Raw genomic sequence first — 17,303 nt, forward strand, 5'->3', positions numbered from 1 at the left:
TTCCCAATTAAATAATAGATTTGTTATAAATTCCGCCTTTAACTTTCATTTCACATATTAAATGTTATTGGGTATGTAAATGAAGAGTGAGTGTGGGGGGGGTTAGCTTTTTGGCTGTTGGGGGGGGTCAAAGGGCGCGGCGGTTGCCATGGTAACATTGTTGTGGAGGCGGACGGCAGCGGTGCGGGGGAAGAAGGCGGCGCCATCATGGAGTACACGGGCAGCAGCTACGTCGGGGACTACCACCATGGCAGGTAGTGGGCTGGCACGGGCTGGCGACCGGGGGGAGCGCCGCCCAACCGGGCACTAGCGAGGGAGCGCCGCGCTGTCGTTCTTCGCGGCGCTTCCTTATCATTCATGACAGCGCGACGCTCCCTCAGCCGCGGTACCTGCAGAGGCGGCGGGGAGGGAGATACACCGCTGAGTGTTGGCCGGCGGTGAAGAAGTCAACCCCTCCCTCCACACCCATTCCGTGCTGAGGGAGCGCCGCGCTGTCATCAATGCCGGGGGAGCGCGGCGAAGTCGATGCAGTGCTGAGCAATAGCAAAGATCATGGAGCCCCGCTCTATGGTCTTTGGTGCTGAGGGTGCGCCGCGCTGTTGGAGAGGCAATGAAGAGAGAGCGCCGCGTGTTGGGGCAGTAACGAGGGAGCGCCGCGCTGTCGGGTGTGCAGTGCCGAGGAATCGCCGCACTGTAGCCTCATCCAGTCCCTTGGTCCCAGGTCTGTTTGGACAACTGTCAGGGAGTTATCCTCAGTGTCTTGGGCAATAATGATTCCTCAATCACTCACTTTCTACATTGCTGTTTGTAGGACCTTCCCGTGTGCACATCCTCTGCTCTGCTGCCTCCCATTTTTAAACTAGCTACATATCGAGAGAGCTTAAAATTATGTAGAGTATATTGGAATGTAAAAATAGGCTTAGAAATATACGGCTTTCTTTAACCAACACATTATAGAAGCGGAGAAAACAAGAGCAGGAGCAGACCATCAGATCATGGCTGACCATCCCTTTTCCAGAATTTTCCTCATATCCTTTGATATCTCTAGCCGAAGGGAAAATATCCCAACTCTTTAGTTTTAGAGATACAGTATGACAACAGGCCCTTCTGCTCACCGAGTCCGTACCGAACAGCGATCTGTACAGTAGTTCTATCATACACACCAGGGGCAATTTACAGAAGTCAATTAAACTACAAACCTGCACGTCTTTGGAGTGTGGAAGGAAACCGGGGCACCGGGAGAAAATTCACGTGGTCACAGGGAGTACAGACAGCACCCATAGACCCGGGTCTCTGGCACTGTAAGACAGCAACTCTACTGCTGGCCATCGAAGATACTATAGCGGAGTATAGTATCTTATAGTATAGTATCTTTGCTGGCCACTGTGCCGCATTTCTTGAATATACCTTGGCTCAAACTCCTTTTTGTGGTGGAGATTTATCGAGGTGCACCACATTCTAAGTGAAAAGAATTCTATTCATCTTAGATGTGGCTTAGCTCCATCCTTAGGTTATAACCACAAGTCCTCAGAATCATGCAGCATGAAATAGGTCATTTGGAATAACCCAGCGGATCAGGCAGTATCTCTGGAGAACATGGGAGAGGTGATGCTTTTGGTCAGCATCCTTCTTCAAACTTATGTGCAAAATTGACCCCATCTCAATCTCTATGTTGATCTTGTAATCCTAGAAATCAATCTGATGAACCTTTGCTGTACCCACCCCATTGTGAGAGAACATCTTTCCTTATATAAGGAGATCATAACCGCATACAAAACTAAAGTTTCAATCTAACCAGAGCTTCGTACAATTGCAGCAAAACCTCTTTGCATCTCGGAGATCTCCCTGATCTTCTACAAGTAGAGTGCAAGCAGAAAACCTCTGACTGTAGGTTGGGGAGTGAAAATATTCACCCACGTCCTCTTTCAGAGGCTTACCATGTTGCAGGGTCTTTTTGAGAAGTGTCAAAGTTGAAGTTTTTAATACAAAATTTAATTCTGTCATCCATCTTGAAGCTGTTAATATTCTTTATAGCCATAGGTTTCTTACTCAGCACCTTCACAAATCATAACACAGTTATTTTGCAACTGGCTCATCAATACCCTCTGCACCATCCTGAACAAATCAACATATTTTTTTTTAAAAAATCTGTAAGGATTATTAATTTTAATTTACTGGAACTGCAATGTGTATATAAAAAATGTATGGCACAGAATGAATAAGCCAATAATAATATTTTCACTCCTACACCAAGTCTCCACATTCATCAGTGAAATAAATTTGCACAAATTAGGTTCAACTGATGATGGGCGCTCTGTGTTCATCTATCCAAATTACCTGTTGTACCATTTTCTAATAAAAATCTTTGTTGAATGCATTGTGCTTGCCTCACAGCCCTTTCTGGGAAGTTATTCCAGCTGTTGAACATCCCTTTACTACAGTCAGTGTTAAAGTTCACTCTCGGAATTCAGATTCTGCTGCATCTGATACATCGGAACTTCTTATGCTGTTTCACTCTATGCTATTAGTTACAATATATATTGTTTTTACACAGGGACAGGAATGGGCCATTCAACCCAACTGATCATAATTTTGTTATGATCTACTCACTCCTTTCATCCACTACATCAGTATATCCTTCTATTCCTTTCTCTGTGGTACTTATCTACAGTAGTTTCTTCTTAGGGAAAATTAGATAGATTATAGTATGCAAGCACTCTCCAACTTACGTGGTAGGTTACTTGGTAGGTAAACTCGCACTTATGTAAACGGTCCACAACCGGTGAGAAACCACTGACTCTTCCTGAAACCTATTCCTTAGCAACTACTTTGAATCGGAAATTTTAAATTGCAATTGGATGGAGGATGGGCAAGTGCAGCCAAGCCTGGGCTTGCAACGCTGTGGGCTTTGGATGCTTTGCAGCCATTGTCAGGACCCAGCATGCTCATAGAGGTCGTGGGTTTCGCTATGATCCAATGGTTTAATAAAAGTGAGAAACACAATTTTGGTAGCAGGAGGATGGCTTCATAGATGTAAAAGCATCATCTGGGCTTGCTACTCTTCCAGTTTGGGCCACTGTCAGTGTGACACTGGGAAGGCGAGTGAGGCGGTGGAGAGCAACTGACTCGCCGATATCTTCCACAAAGTGCACCAGTGAGCTCTTCTTTACCAGCTGCCACACTGTCCATTTCACGCGGCTGTTGTTTGGGCTCACATTGTAGCCGCTGACTGACAGCGCTTCAAGCCGCCACCACTGACAGAATGCACTGGGCCACCATGGGACCCTCACCTCTCACCAGCTGCCACCTCTCCCTGTCAGCCGTCACTTTGGTGCAGACCGGTGGCATCAGTACCTTGTTTAAAGGTGAAACGACACAAAGTGCAGGAGTAACTCAGCATGTAACTGAATCAGTCTGAAGAAGAGTCCCAATCTGAAACATCACCTATCCATGTTCTCCAGAGATACTGCCTGACCTGCTGAGTTATTCCAGCACTTTGTGTCATTTTGTGTATTAACCAGCATCTGCAGTTCCTTGTTTCTACCTAGTTTTAAGGTGATTCGTAGTGGTGTAAAATCTGAGTTGCATAAGGGTTTACAGAACATAACCCTTCTGTAAGTTGGGGAGTGCCTGTATAAAATTGCTAGAGGCATAGACAGCGTAGATAGTCAGAACCTTTTTCTCCAGGGTGGAAATGTCAAAAACTGGAGGCTATAGCTTTAAGGTGAGGGGACCAAAGTTTAAAGGAGATGTGTGGGGCAAGTCTTTTACCCTGAAGGTGGTGGGTTCCTGGAATATGCTACCAGCAGTGGTGGTAGTGGTAGGTATGATAGTGGCATTTAAAAGGTTCATACGTAGGGATTGGAAGGACACAAATCATGTACATGCAGATAAGATTAGTTTAACTCGGCATCATGTTCGGCACAAACATTGTGGGCCGAAGGACTGATTCCTGTGTTTTACTGTTCTATGTTCAAAGTTCTTTAGTATAAATGAGCACACTGAAAAGCTTGATTGTTTTTCATAAAATTATGATATATATATGAAATATGAATGCTAAGTATTGGAAATAGAATTTAAATTGGAATTGGAATGAGTTGGCAAAACAACTACTTTCATAATATAGCAGAACTCAATCTCAGTGCACCAAAGGAGAAATCACTGGATTCTATAAACAATGTACAAAGCTGAAAGTGAGCCTGCAGCATTTCACGACATTTGGATTATATTTAAAAATAAAAAGTAATTTTTAAAACAGCTTGATTCCAGAGAATTTATTGCGAACTTAAATATGACTTGGATTTTAAAGAATTTTACTTTCTACCTTCTTGTTCATTTTATTGGCGGATTTCTTATCTGCTGTGAACTGTCTTGTGTTGAGTAGTATGTTTGCATTATTGCTGCAATATCCCCCTGCTGCCAGCAGGGGCCTGAAATTCCTGTTTTAATAAAAACTAGAAGCACTTGTTTTTTTTCCAGGCTTATTGATTCGCAAAGTGATTCAAGCGTGCAGCTTTGAAGCTGGATCTCTCTCAGCGATTTCCTCTTTAAACTTAATTCAAGAGCAAGATAAATCTAGATATTTTTATGTATTGCTGAATGAGAAATATGGATTTTATTTGCACCGCTAAAGCTGCTCGAGAATAAATTGTACTTTCCCAACTGTACCAGAGAGTGATGATAAATTCTATTTACATCAACTTTTCACTGCTGGAGAATATAAAAGGCATTAACAAATCCAGATGTCCTTTCAATTCACTTGCATTTTTTTCTTCAGAGACCTCCCTGGCAACTGATCCAAATACTGTATATCTTGGACTTTGTGTGGAATAGTTCTGTTAAGATCCCGATTTTCTTGATTTTTTTCATCCAATCCCCTAGATTGTGTTGCCTCTACAAGTGCAAATAATTTTTATTAACAGCACAATATTGAAGGCTAAAAGATCATTCCAAATCTAACCCCTGTCTGGGAAATGACAATATTTACCTACTCTATCCTATGCTTTATACAATGATTTATAAAACCTAACATATCAGAATGGAGTAGAAGCAATCTGATTAATAAGGTCATTTTATTTAGGAATACTTGCTCTAAAAAATAATCACTTAGAAAGATTATGTATGCCGGGTAAATGTCAGAGGTCTTCAGTGTTTCTGGTGGTAAGCAAAGAGATATTTGCAGCCATTATTTGCCTATTTATTTGATATTATATCTGGTGGCAATGAACACCACTTGTCCCTCCTCGTCCAGCCCTACACTTTCTGCATACTTGTGAGCTGGGGGTTCCTGTCAGCCAACCATCCAAAAACCATTGCTCCCTCTACAGGATGACTAGGATCTGTGTGAATGGGGAAAAGCAACCATGCAGATCTCTAACAGATCTTATTGAAGACTGATAAATAGCATGCGGTGTCTGAACCCAGAAATGCCCGTCACAGGCTTGAACTCAATTTCAAATTGGATGCTGAGAGGAGAGAAAGAATAGATCAGAGGAACACAATGAAAAGGATCACACAACATGCTTTATATGTTATAACAATATGTTCAGAATCAGATTCTATTAGTTTCTAACAGGTTGCAATGAAATTCCTTGCTTACATAAAGCACATGGAATAAACAGTATGCATGGTAATGATAAATACATCAAGAAATACAATGGCAAGTGTAAGGTAGCAGAATGATGCAAAGATTTGTAGTACAATATGAAGAAATGCAAAAAAACCTAAACAATAACAATAATAACAATAACCAAATGAGGTAGAGGTAGGATACGTGGCAGCAATTTTAGACTTTAGAGAAACAGGCCTTCGGTCCACTCAAGGGCGTGCCGACCAGCAATCACCCTGTAAATTAGATATATACTACACACATGGGACAATTTGCAATTTTCACTGAAGCAATTAACCTACAAACCTAGACTTTCGAATGTGGGAAGAAACCGGAGCACCCAGAGAAAACTGACGTGGTCACAGTGAGAACATACAAACTCTGTACACCCGGAGCACCCATAGTCAGGATCGAACCCAGGTCGCTGGCGCAGTATGGCAGCACCTCTACTGCTGTGCCCCTGTGCTGCCCTCCCATCTCAGGGATGGAGGTGCAAAAAAGTGGTTGGTTCAGGAATCTTATAGCAGTGGGGAAGAAGCTGTTCTTAAATTTGGATACCAGGCTTTCAGGCTTCTCTACCTTCTCCCAGAAGAAAGAACAAAAAAGAAAGGTCAGGCTGGCGGGCATCCTTGCTGATACTTCCAGCTTTCCTGATGCAACGTACTGTGATGTTGGACTGGATGAATGGAAGTGACGAGCCTGTAACGACTGGATTATGTTCACCATTGTCTACAGGTTCAGGCGGTCAAGAGCAGAGGAGTTGTCATGCTAGACTGTGATGCATTACTTTCTATAGCGCAACTAGAGGTATGAGAAGATCCTTGTGGCATGTTAAATCCTCTCAGACGTCTAAGAAAATAAATCTGCTGATGTGTGTTCTTGATCACCGCTAACCTGTTTTGCCTGTTTGGAATACATAGTAGCACTAGGCTCTGGCCTTGCCAGATCTAAATGCATCCTGACAAGTCTTCCCACTTGTAGTACCTCTGTTGGGTGTGCGGTGTTTTCTGGCAGGGTAATAAGAAACATGTAATTTTTGTCTCAATTCCCCTTTGATTCATCTGCCACTTACCGACACCAAGAAGTAATTCACAGTGAGCAATTGGTCTGCTAGCACATCCTTGAGCTGCAGGAGGAAACAGCAAAAACCCACACTGTCATGGAGAGAAAGTTCAGGCTCCACACATCAAGGTCAGGATTGAATCTGGGTTCCTGGAATGTGAGGCACCTATACATACTGCTACACCACCATGAACTGTGAGACACCTACAGAATCCTACACCACCGTGAACTGTGAGGCATCTACACAAACTGCTGAACCACCATGCTGCCCTTTTACTAGCCACCGATCACCAAATTCAGCACTGCCAGAGTTGCTTCCATGGTCAAAAAGAAACTCAAAAACCACGAAGCAAAGATCTTATTCACCTTCTAAATTGTCACTTGATATGTAGAACATGCATTGGAGCCAGTTATCAACATTGAGTGTATTAAACTACTATCTTCATGATCAGTTTCCTACAAATCTGTACCAGACAGCAGAGTTCAGCAACCTGTCCCAAATCTGTGACAAAGCTCGCAACCACTTCAAATTGGTGCAGATTCCTCCCGTTGAACTGCACTGTTGAACAATATGACATGACTTTGACAATCGTGCTGTTGATCAGTTAACCCATCCTACAAATGTCTTGCTTCCTGATTGGGCTGGAGACAACAAGGATTTATTTGTCAACACATATCACTTCTTCCCTTCCTGGAGTATTCCTTTGTTCATTTTCAATCCATGACCTGACTGAACTATAAAAGCATCTAAACTACAAACTGTGGGTCTGCATTGCCACAGCACCACCGAAAGTTACAAAAGTCTTGTTGCCCCACCGGCAGAATCCCCAAATCTCAATAATGCCAGTAACACCTACTCTTGTAATCACATTGATTAGTCTTAATTTATCTTCAGTGCCTATTTCAATAAATTAAAAAATATTAAATAGAAATTACACCCAACACAGTTATTGTGGGATTTACCACCATATGCTGGCCTTGAGAGAAACCATTTTTAATTTCCACCAAGTGTTTTGGTAATGGTGGGATTACAACAGAGCCTATCAACAGAATGGGTCCTAAGTGCAATAATGTTATCGCAGATGAAAATTTCCACCCACATACTTAAGGCTGGCAATGCTGTGAGGGCAGAACACAACCTGGAGTTGCTCAGGTGAGACTAACATTGGAGCTCTTAATGACTATGGAGCAGACTTGGGAAATGCAAATCAGTGGCTTAACCACAACTTTGGACAGCAGCTCCCTCTTCAGCACTGCATGATTTCCATTATACCCTCCTGACATTTCCAGTCGTCGTTCGATTTTAAGAAGTAAGAGCAAATTTTGTGGCAGTTATGTGCTGTGTTGCCACAAGCAGTAGAATCAAGGCTGGCATTGCATTAATGCAACATATGATTCTTGAAGCTGTTGCAGGCAAGTTTGCAGGAGTTTGTTGAAAGTGTGATTGTGTACCTGCGGGCACAGGGTTATATCAATGTGAATTGAGCTGAGAAATATGATGTCATACATTTTGGGAGTGTTCATGAGTCTAGGATACACATCATGAATGGCAGGGTCCTAGATAGTATTGATCTTGGAAGACAAAGCCAAAGATTTTTGAAGATTACACTGTAGGTAGATGATGTGCTGAAGAAAGCCCATTAGTCTGGAAACATAAGAGACTGCAGTTGCTGGAATCTTGAGCAAAAGAAACAAATTGCTGGAAGAACGGGTCAGGCAGCATCTGTAGAGGAAAATGGAGAGATGACATTTTGGGTCAGGACCCTTCTTCAGTTTAGTCAGAAGAAGGGTCTCGACCCAAAACATTGCCAATCTATCTCCTTGCATAGATGCTGCCTGACCTGCTGAGTTTGCTCCAGCTCTTAGTGTATTGCTACATTAGCCCGGACTTGTTTCCATGCTATGATACTATGTCTCTAAGATTCCCAATCCATTAATTTGGCAAAAGGCTATGGGAGAGGATAAATTGGCCAGGGGAAAAGAGGATTTCAGCTGTGAATGTGATTGGTTGGCAGTCCCAGATATTTGTTTCAGTTATATTTCAGGGCATCGGGGCAATGCTAACTTGGAGGCCTCAATAATATTTACCTTGCCACCACCTGCAACTGACTGCTGGCTTGAGTAGATTCAGACAGTTTTTTTTGTAAACTGGGTAACAGGGTGTCCAGGGAAATTGTGGTTTTGGGATTCCTTGTGAGACCCAGAGGACCATTCCTGTTTCTCCTGGCTTCACAGAGAAATATTCACAAAGCTTGTCTTACACGGCCTCTTCTGTTTTCACTCCTCTTCTGCCTAAAGTTGACCTGGTGGGAAATCATAGTAACTTCCTGCTCATATCCATTAAAATAGCAATCAAGCCCCAATGACATCAGTGGATTTTAATTGCCCACCCTCCTGGCATTTATCAGGCCAGCAGGGTTAAAATTGACCTCATTTATGAAGGCAAAAAATTACTTACCAGTTTTACTGAGCTGCTTCAAACTCCTTTGGAATCTGCATGAGTTCTTATGGCGAAATTAACCGAAAGAAAAATACCCAATCTATTTTAGAATAACTTTACAGAGAATTGTTGAAATTTGAATGATTCTATGAAATAAGCAATGTCACATTGGAAGGAAACCCTTGATTATATTCCATCACATTCACTTACTGTCATTGGGAACAACCAGCCAGTAACAATGAAGCTTTTCTTTGAATTTGCCTTTTCTTTTGCTCTTTTCTCTCTCTTGTTTTTCTGTTTTCCTTCAGGATGGAAGGATACGGGGAGTATACTCTCCCAACAGAAACAAGATACGAAGGAGAAATGCGAGACGGCATGTTTCACGGCCAAGGAACCTTATATTTTCCCAACGGAAGCAAATATGTGGCCACCTGGGACTCTGGAGCTGTAATACAGGTTTGATTTGAATATTATATGGAAAACAATAGGAATGATTTAGTCGGTATGTGTTAGTCTTTAATAATAATTTATTAGTGTGATCAGTGATTCCACCCACTCACACTGTCTATCAGAATGTCTTCTTGAGTTACCATTCATGTTACCAACACTGCAGTACCTCCACATAATTTCTGAAACTGTTGATTGACTACACTTGCTTTTCAGGGTAGCTACATATTTGCAGATGGCTTAGAATATGAAGAAGACTGGAACTACTGTGATGGTTATGACAGGCGCTTTTATACAGAAATATGTAATGGATTGAAGCCAGCAGGTATGTGATAAGAAAACATCAAAAATACATTTTTACATTGCACACAGCAAATAATGAGTGACATAAGTACATCCATGTGTTTAAAAATAATATTATTTTAACTATATGATACATTTTACATGCTCAGTCACATCAATCTATCTGTATCATGATCTGTGTAGTTATTAAACCCAAACAAAACCTACTGTATACGGAATGAACACTATTTAAAGCTGAGTAAAAATTCTCATAAACCTGTCAACCTTTATTCTCAGAGTGAGATGACTGCATTAATACTGAATGCTGAATTTACTATTAATGCAGTCATCTACAATGCAGAACGCTACATGCTATAGAAGGTGTGGTAATCTGTTGATCTTTCTCTCCTTGGCTAAGGTCGATCCCAGTTGACAAACCGAGATCCTCCAAGAACAATACCAGCAGGTTGCTACGACTGCGGTGATGGCTTCTACAACCCACGAAAAAGGGTCATCTCTGATTACAATAATGAATTTCTTCGTAATGCGGGTAAGTTTCATAGGAACACATCCATGTTTCCTGCTGTTTCCTACCTTTGTCAATACTCTGGAAATAATTATATATTTAAAAAAAAAACGAAATTTCCATCACATGTGTACTGACTTGCAACTCTGTTTCTTGTCTCTTCATGTTCCATCGCATGTTTTTGGAATAGCAAGTTTTGCACGATTCATTGCAATCCCAATATGACTACATGCAAACAATATTGAAGTGTATCTAATTATATTTTTAAATGGAAACAACTTCATAAGTCTGATGAACCGTGCTGCGGAATTTAATCACGGTCGACTTTGAGCTCAGTCAGAGTTTGTGGTTTAAATATGAATCAATATTTTGGTCTTTTAACATGCAAATTTTTTTCTCTGACATTTGCTTTCATCTACAAAAGTTCAAGCCTTATTCTACTGTTGCCTGCACAGGATTGATTGCTTTCATTTTGTACGTCAAGCTGCTTTGTATAAAAGTCAAACCCAAAGCCAGGGCGTTTTCACAAAGATATACTGCCGCAACCTTCCTTTGGGGAAAATGAAAACACAATTGTGAGGCAGTTGATGTCCAACATGCAGAGGAACTGTGCTCCCTTGAGAGAGATAGTATGGGCCAGAAGGCCAGCACTGTAGAGGAAGAGTACATGAACAGCTGTGGGCAAGAGGAACCGAGGAAGAAGGGTGGGATAAAAGAGACAGACCTCAAGCTCCTTCTGTGTGGAGGGACAGGAAACACCAAGGCTTCTGGCTACAGCTTGGAGCTCGCAGAAGCGGATGGTAGGAAACATTCAGGAAACTCTCTGCTCAACTCCAAAGACCAATCAGGTTAGCATAAAATGCTGCCGTTTCTCTTTGGTCAGGGAGTGGTTTTAAAGGATGCACAGGTTCCTCGACCTTTAACCCGTCTGCTCTGGAAAGACTGGTGTTGTTTCACTGATAAACAGGGTGTAAAGCTGCTGCTTTTTTGGCACTACAGTATTGCTCTTCACAGAGAAAGAAATGACTTTGTATATCTACCCAAAAATGAACTCTAGTTTCTAACCTTTTTTAAGATGTAGTCTACTACTTTAAATATAAATGAAAGAATAAGGTGCAAAACACAAATTGCTGGAGTAATTCAGCGGGTCAGGCAGCATCTGTGGAGGGAATGGATAAGCCACGCTTCAGGTCCGAGCCCACCATAAGACTGATTCTCTGCTCCATTCTGAAGGAAGCAGGTATCTTCCCTCCCCAAGTTGAGGAATAAAATAAGGATGAGGCAAGTTTGCAGATAACTCTACTTAATGCTTTCATGAAATATGGGTATCACTGGCAAGGGGCAATTGATGTCCCTAATTGTCCTTCAAAAAATGTCAGAGAAGTTTTAAGGGGAATACCAGTTCTTGCGGTTCAGCAACTGAATGAATACTGATCCATAATGAAACAACAAAAATAGAGATTGTACAAGAGGCAAGAAAGTAGACAGCATAACAAGTTAGCTAAGAGATGGAACAATGATTGGAAAGTGAACCATTGGGGTATTTGTTAACGGGGACAGAATATATATATTGTATTGGGAACCAATGTATGTGAGCGTGTGTGAACAGGAATTGGTACAAGTTATGGCAAGTCAACATATTTTAGAATGAGCCAATGGTTTCTGAAGCCATTTGATCAAAGAACAATAGTAAGGAGTGGATTGGAATTTCTAACTCTGGACGTAACAAGGTCACAGAAAAGCTGATGCCGAGAAAGAAATAGGCAATGTTATAGAGAGGAAAGGAGACAGCTTGGTAAAGGTCCAGACACCATTCACAGCATTAGCATTATATATGACCAACTTTGAGTCATGTATAATGTTAAGGTTGTGAACAGTTTACTGCAACTTCCAGAAGTGATCAGACAGAGGAATGGAAGACATAATATCCATGTATATATATATATATATATATATATTGCAATAAATGCCAATGGGTATTTTCTCATCTTGGGATACGCTACCTACAAACATCTAATACATACCTACGGACCTCCTTAACTCTTTCAACTATTTATTCTCACCCAGGCTCCTTAAGAATTCCATTCCATTCTTCCAGGACCACCACCTCCCTTGTATTTCCTCCACTAATGAAACATTCTACACAAGGTTCTCTGAAATGTCTTTTTCTTCCTCAACCACATTTTCCCCTCTACCAAAGTGGACAGAGCCCTTACCACCTCTCATCCATTGCTATCACCTTCTCTCCTCCTGGACAGAGCAAGATGAAATTTTTTCCCATTCTTCACCTTCCACCCTACAGCCTCCATTCAAAAAATATCCTTCCCCAGTTCCAACATTACACCATTAGATATATAGCCTCGCCGCCTCCCTCTCCTCTTAGCATTTGAAGAGGATCACTTCCTTCACTTCTACAGCCTCCATTCAAAAAATATCCTTCCCCAGCTCCAACATTACACCATTAGATATATAGCCGCCTCCCCTCTCCTCTTAGCATTTTGAAGGGATCACTTCCTTCAGGCTTCTTTGGTCCATCATTTAACCCCTCCTCCCCATTAACCATTCCTCTCTGAAGAATCTGCCCCAAGAAATTGCAACTGCGTAATGCAACTCCTTTCATCTCATTCTTCTCTCGCCATCTTGGGAACCCCCCCCCCCACCAAACTGTTTTTTTCACAGCAAAGCAGTGTTCACCTGTGCTTCTTTCAATCTATTATATTTCATTTGATATTCACAATGTGGTCATTCTGCTTCATAAAAATGAAATACAAATTGAGTAATGGCTTTGCAGAGCACCCGTGTTCATCCTGCAGGAGTGACCTTGAACTCTGGTGCTTGCTGCATCTGCTATAATGTTACATTGAAGCCCAATGTTAGCTTGACAAAAAACATTCCATCTTCTATCGGGGCATGTAGCAGCCTTCCAGTCTCAATTTTAAATTCTCCACTGGTTTCTTACTTCCATAATGGGTTTGCCCATTCTGTGAAAGTCATCCACCTGGGATTTTGACCCTGTGTTTTCTCTCCATTAGTACAGCCTGACCTGCTGGGCATGTTCCGCAGTCCAAATATTAGCAACACAGAGCAAGAATATGTAATCTCCCTCTAAATACCACATTAACCCCATTTACCTGGCCACAACTACTCCCTCCGACCAATCTATTCTCTGCCACCCTTTCTGCAACTTAAAATTCTCATTTTTATCTCTTACCCAATTCTGATAATGGGTCACCAACCTGAGATATTTTCACTGCTCCTCTTCAGTTCGATGCTGCCTGATCTGCTGAGTGTTTTCTACCTTTTTGGTTTTTATTTCAGATTTCCAGTAACTGCAGTCTTATCTTGCTTTCATACTAGTTGGGTGTACTCTATACCTGTCAATAGTGTCAGAGAAAAAAAGTAAGCATGAACATAAAATCATAATTTATCACTCAATTTACCAGACATGAAAATGAACCATTGGACCCAAATATCAGGATTTTGTATAGTTATACCCTGATAGATAAACTTCAACAGAATGTCATACAAAATCTCTCTGTAACCATGAATGTGCAGCCAGACACAACTCCAACACTATCCTTAAATTCACAGACAATGCCAACATTGTTGGACAAATAATGGGTAATGATGAGTGAATACAGGAGGGAGATTGGTAATGCAAGAACAACAACCTTGCTCTCAACATTAGTAAAATCCCAAGGAGCTGATTGTTGACGTCAGAAAGGGAAAGCCGGGGTTTCATGAACCAGTTTTCATCAATGGGATGGCAGTGGAGAAAGTCAACAGCTTCAAGTTCCTGGGCGAGCATATCTCTGAAGATTTTTCCTGGGGTCAGCACATCGATGCAATCACAAAGAAAGCTCATCAATACCTCTACTTCCTTAAAGGTTTGTAGAGATTCGGCATACCAACGAATACTCTGTCAAATATTGCTTTAATGGGCCTGTAAAGTTGCAGCAAGTAAGAATTTTGCTGTTTCGTTGCTGGTACATATGACCATTAAACACTCTTGACTTGAAAATATAACTATCTGCTTTGTGCTTTTTTTTTTGCTGTTAAACAGTGTTAGGAAACTTATACGTCACAAAAATCAAATTTGACAATATTGTAAATTTCAAAAGCACAATATATCTATAAAATGATTACATTAAAAATATTTGCCTGCTGCTAATATTGAAAAAATGTATTAAAATATTGAATAATCTATTCCTTGCAAGGTGAAAATGGTAAGATTGAGATTCTACCAATGATAAAGTACCAGCCAAATAGCAATTTCCAGTTGATTACAGAGTTGGGTTATGTTAAAAAGGGAAAATGTAGCTGTTATCTAAAGAGTAAATTATATAAAAGGTGAGAAGATGCAGAGCAATTGTATTTAAGCTTTAATTACCATCCACAAACAATTGCAGTTAAGCTCAACGATAATTATAGTTGGCTGGTAGCTGGTACAAACGAAGCCACAAGCATTAATTGCGCTTTAAAAAGTGATAAAATGTGTTTCTTGAGTTTGACCTAGTGTCACAGGGTGAGAGAGAATAAGAGAAAGTAGTTAGTTCCCATGCAGCTGGCAGGACTCAGCCTGGGCATCTGGGATTTAATGTGGTGGCCACATAGCCAGGTAGAGTGTGAAAAGGCTAGTCAAGTGGCTGTTAAGGCCATCGTCACCAATTATGAACAATCAGGGAAGGATTTAAGCCTTGTTCACAACAATGGGCCAGTTCATCTTGTTCATGGGTTGCCACTGAAGAGGTTGCAGCTGCAGTGATTCCAATTAGCCATGAAATCTCCTGCAATTATCCTACCCGGGCTCTGCTGAAACTGAAATATGTTTATCATCCGCCATTATAATATGGTAGATGGCCACCCTGAGCAGAATGGTGTGTGCAACAAAAACATGCAAGTAAGCAGATGTAATTGATGTAACAATGAGGTGGTGGGTCTGACATGATGCCCATTCTAAGTCATAAAGTAACAAAGAGTGCATTATTGGAACCTTTCCTGATTGCACATGCAGGAATACAAATGTTTGTGACTGAAGGATTGAGTCAATTTGAATCTAATTGCAGCATACAACAGCCTGAACTTTACTGGCAAAATTCCATTTCCATCTGAAAAGTCACAAGGAAATGTCTGTCTGTGTTTTCAGATGACGATGAGCATAACTGGATAGTTCGCACCTGTCGGAAAGGTTGGGACCAGATAACAGGATACAGGCCTGAACTACACCAGCAGCAGCTACCGAGATACCCCTCGTGATTGAGATGGAGCCTGTCGTAGTTGTCACGTAGTATCCTCATTCCTTTGGTGTTAAGCGTGTTTTACATTAGATAGTGAACCTTGCAGAATTTGTCAGAATTAAATCCTTCTCGCACATCATTTACAGAACGTGACAAATTCATACCTTAGCTTTATAAAGATATGATTTGTTGTTTTAGGAAATATTAGGAAATAATTCTGAGTAATTTTCCCCAATTTTCTATCTTGTGCACCCATCTCATGAAATATTTATGATGCCTAATTTTTCTCAATGTCACCATTTTCTGCCCTGATTATTGTGCTGGGCAGTGTTTTGCTCCGATACATGCAGACTAGCACCTGGCTTGGAAGAAATAGAGTGTTTTATTTCTGATAATACCCACCTTAAATACATGTTGTATAAATCCTTTTAGTGTAAACCTGGTTTCCAAAAGTGATAATTGATTTCCGTTCTGGTTATCTTGCGAAAGGTTACGCAGTGTAAAAATACAGGATCATCAATTGAAGGCAAACACTTGTAAAGAGTTCCACCTTTTGAGATTCATGTTCAGGTTTCCGATTTAGTTTGGCATATTGTCTTTTGAATGTTCTTGGTGTTTTCCAGGTGTTGAAGATATCTGCTCTGTTTTATAGAGACATCTGTGAAGTATGCTTGACTTTCGGTAATTAATAATCCGCAACCGATTAACAGAGGTGTTGGTAGAAAATTGAAAAATATTTATTAACTTGTAAGCTTGAATGTTAAAACTCTATTTTCAACAAAGTATGCATTTTATGTTTTACTATATAGTCAGGAAACTGAACTTTATATCTGTAAATTCAACCACATCCTTTGTTCTGAATTCTGTAGGAATACATCTGTACTAAATTATCTATATTTTGAACATGCCATGCTTCATGTTTGACACAACAATGGAAGTAGATCTATATATTGATTGTATGGCAGGGTGTCAATCCTTGTCCATCTTATTTTGGAAATAAAAGTGAAAAATAAGTACTGTAATATTCCTGATGTGCTAGTGTCTACTTTGCCTCTGATTTATCTCAGTACTTTGTAGCTGCTGCACAATCACAAATAAAGAAAGCATATTCTCTACAACAAAGGAACAACAAACAATCTGCTGGAAAAATCAAAGGCTCAGCAACAACTGTAGAAGAAATCTGCTTTGAGACTAATGTGAGGATTCAAACCAAAATAATGACCTATTTCCACTCAAAGATGCTGCACAACCCACTGAGTTTCTCCGGCAGTTTGTTTGTTGACCCAAATTCCAAAATGCAGTCTCTTGTGTCTAGATTAGATAGAAGGAGATTGGGTAAGCGGAGGAGTTGTTTCGGAGTAGTGCAATAACAGAGTAGCTGGTGCTTTGACCATACCAGCAGGCCACCCACTGTTCTGAGCCTGATTGAATGCTAAATTTAAGATGGGGAAAGGCAGGAAGATTTGGGCTAGCTATGGACAACTGGAGAGGAGATACTGGCGATGGACTAGTGTGTTTTTTTTTCTGTAGCCTGGAGAAACTGAAGTCTGAAGAAGGGTCTCGACCCAAAATGTCACCCACTCCTTCTATCCAGAGATGCTGCCTGTCCCACTGAATTACTCAAGCATTTTGTGTTTATCTCCCATCAATCAAGGTGGGTAGCTGCATTGCTAGTTCTGGATTGTGTTTGATTTGTGCTTC

General features: G+C 41.0%; 2 protein-coding genes across 2 annotated transcripts in view; both read left to right on the forward strand.

The window, feature by feature from the left end:
* Positions 1–17,303, forward strand: part of mrrf (mitochondrial ribosome recycling factor) — a 197,392-nt gene that overhangs the window by 32,355 nt on the left and 147,734 nt on the right. The gene's annotated exons all lie outside the window — the stretch shown is intronic.
* morn5 (MORN repeat containing 5) lies at positions 152–16,624 on the forward strand. The gene is made up of 5 exons (XM_055659898.1): positions 152–254; positions 9,419–9,566; positions 9,774–9,882; positions 10,258–10,389; positions 15,512–16,624. Exons 1-5 carry the CDS (start codon positions 208–210, stop codon positions 15,619–15,621), a joined length of 546 nt encoding a protein of 181 aa, XP_055515873.1. The 5' UTR covers positions 152–207; the 3' UTR covers positions 15,622–16,624.

Source organism: Leucoraja erinacea, chromosome 31 (assembly GCF_028641065.1).
Source record: "Leucoraja erinacea ecotype New England chromosome 31, Leri_hhj_1, whole genome shotgun sequence".
Taxonomy (NCBI): domain Eukaryota; kingdom Metazoa; phylum Chordata; class Chondrichthyes; order Rajiformes; family Rajidae; genus Leucoraja; species Leucoraja erinaceus.

Bases quoted from the DNA above. Each gene is read 5' to 3' on its own strand.
- morn5 (XM_055659898.1), top strand. From the start codon at position 208: ATGGAGTACACGGGCAGCAGCTACGTCGGGGACTACCACCATGGCAG. The intron at 9,883-10,257 runs GTATGTGATAAG...TCCTTGGCTAAG, and splicing joins TAATGGATTGAAGCCAGCAG to GTCGATCCCAGTTGACAAAC. The intron at 10,390-15,511 runs GTAAGTTTCATA...CTGTGTTTTCAG, and splicing joins TGAATTTCTTCGTAATGCGG to ATGACGATGAGCATAACTGG.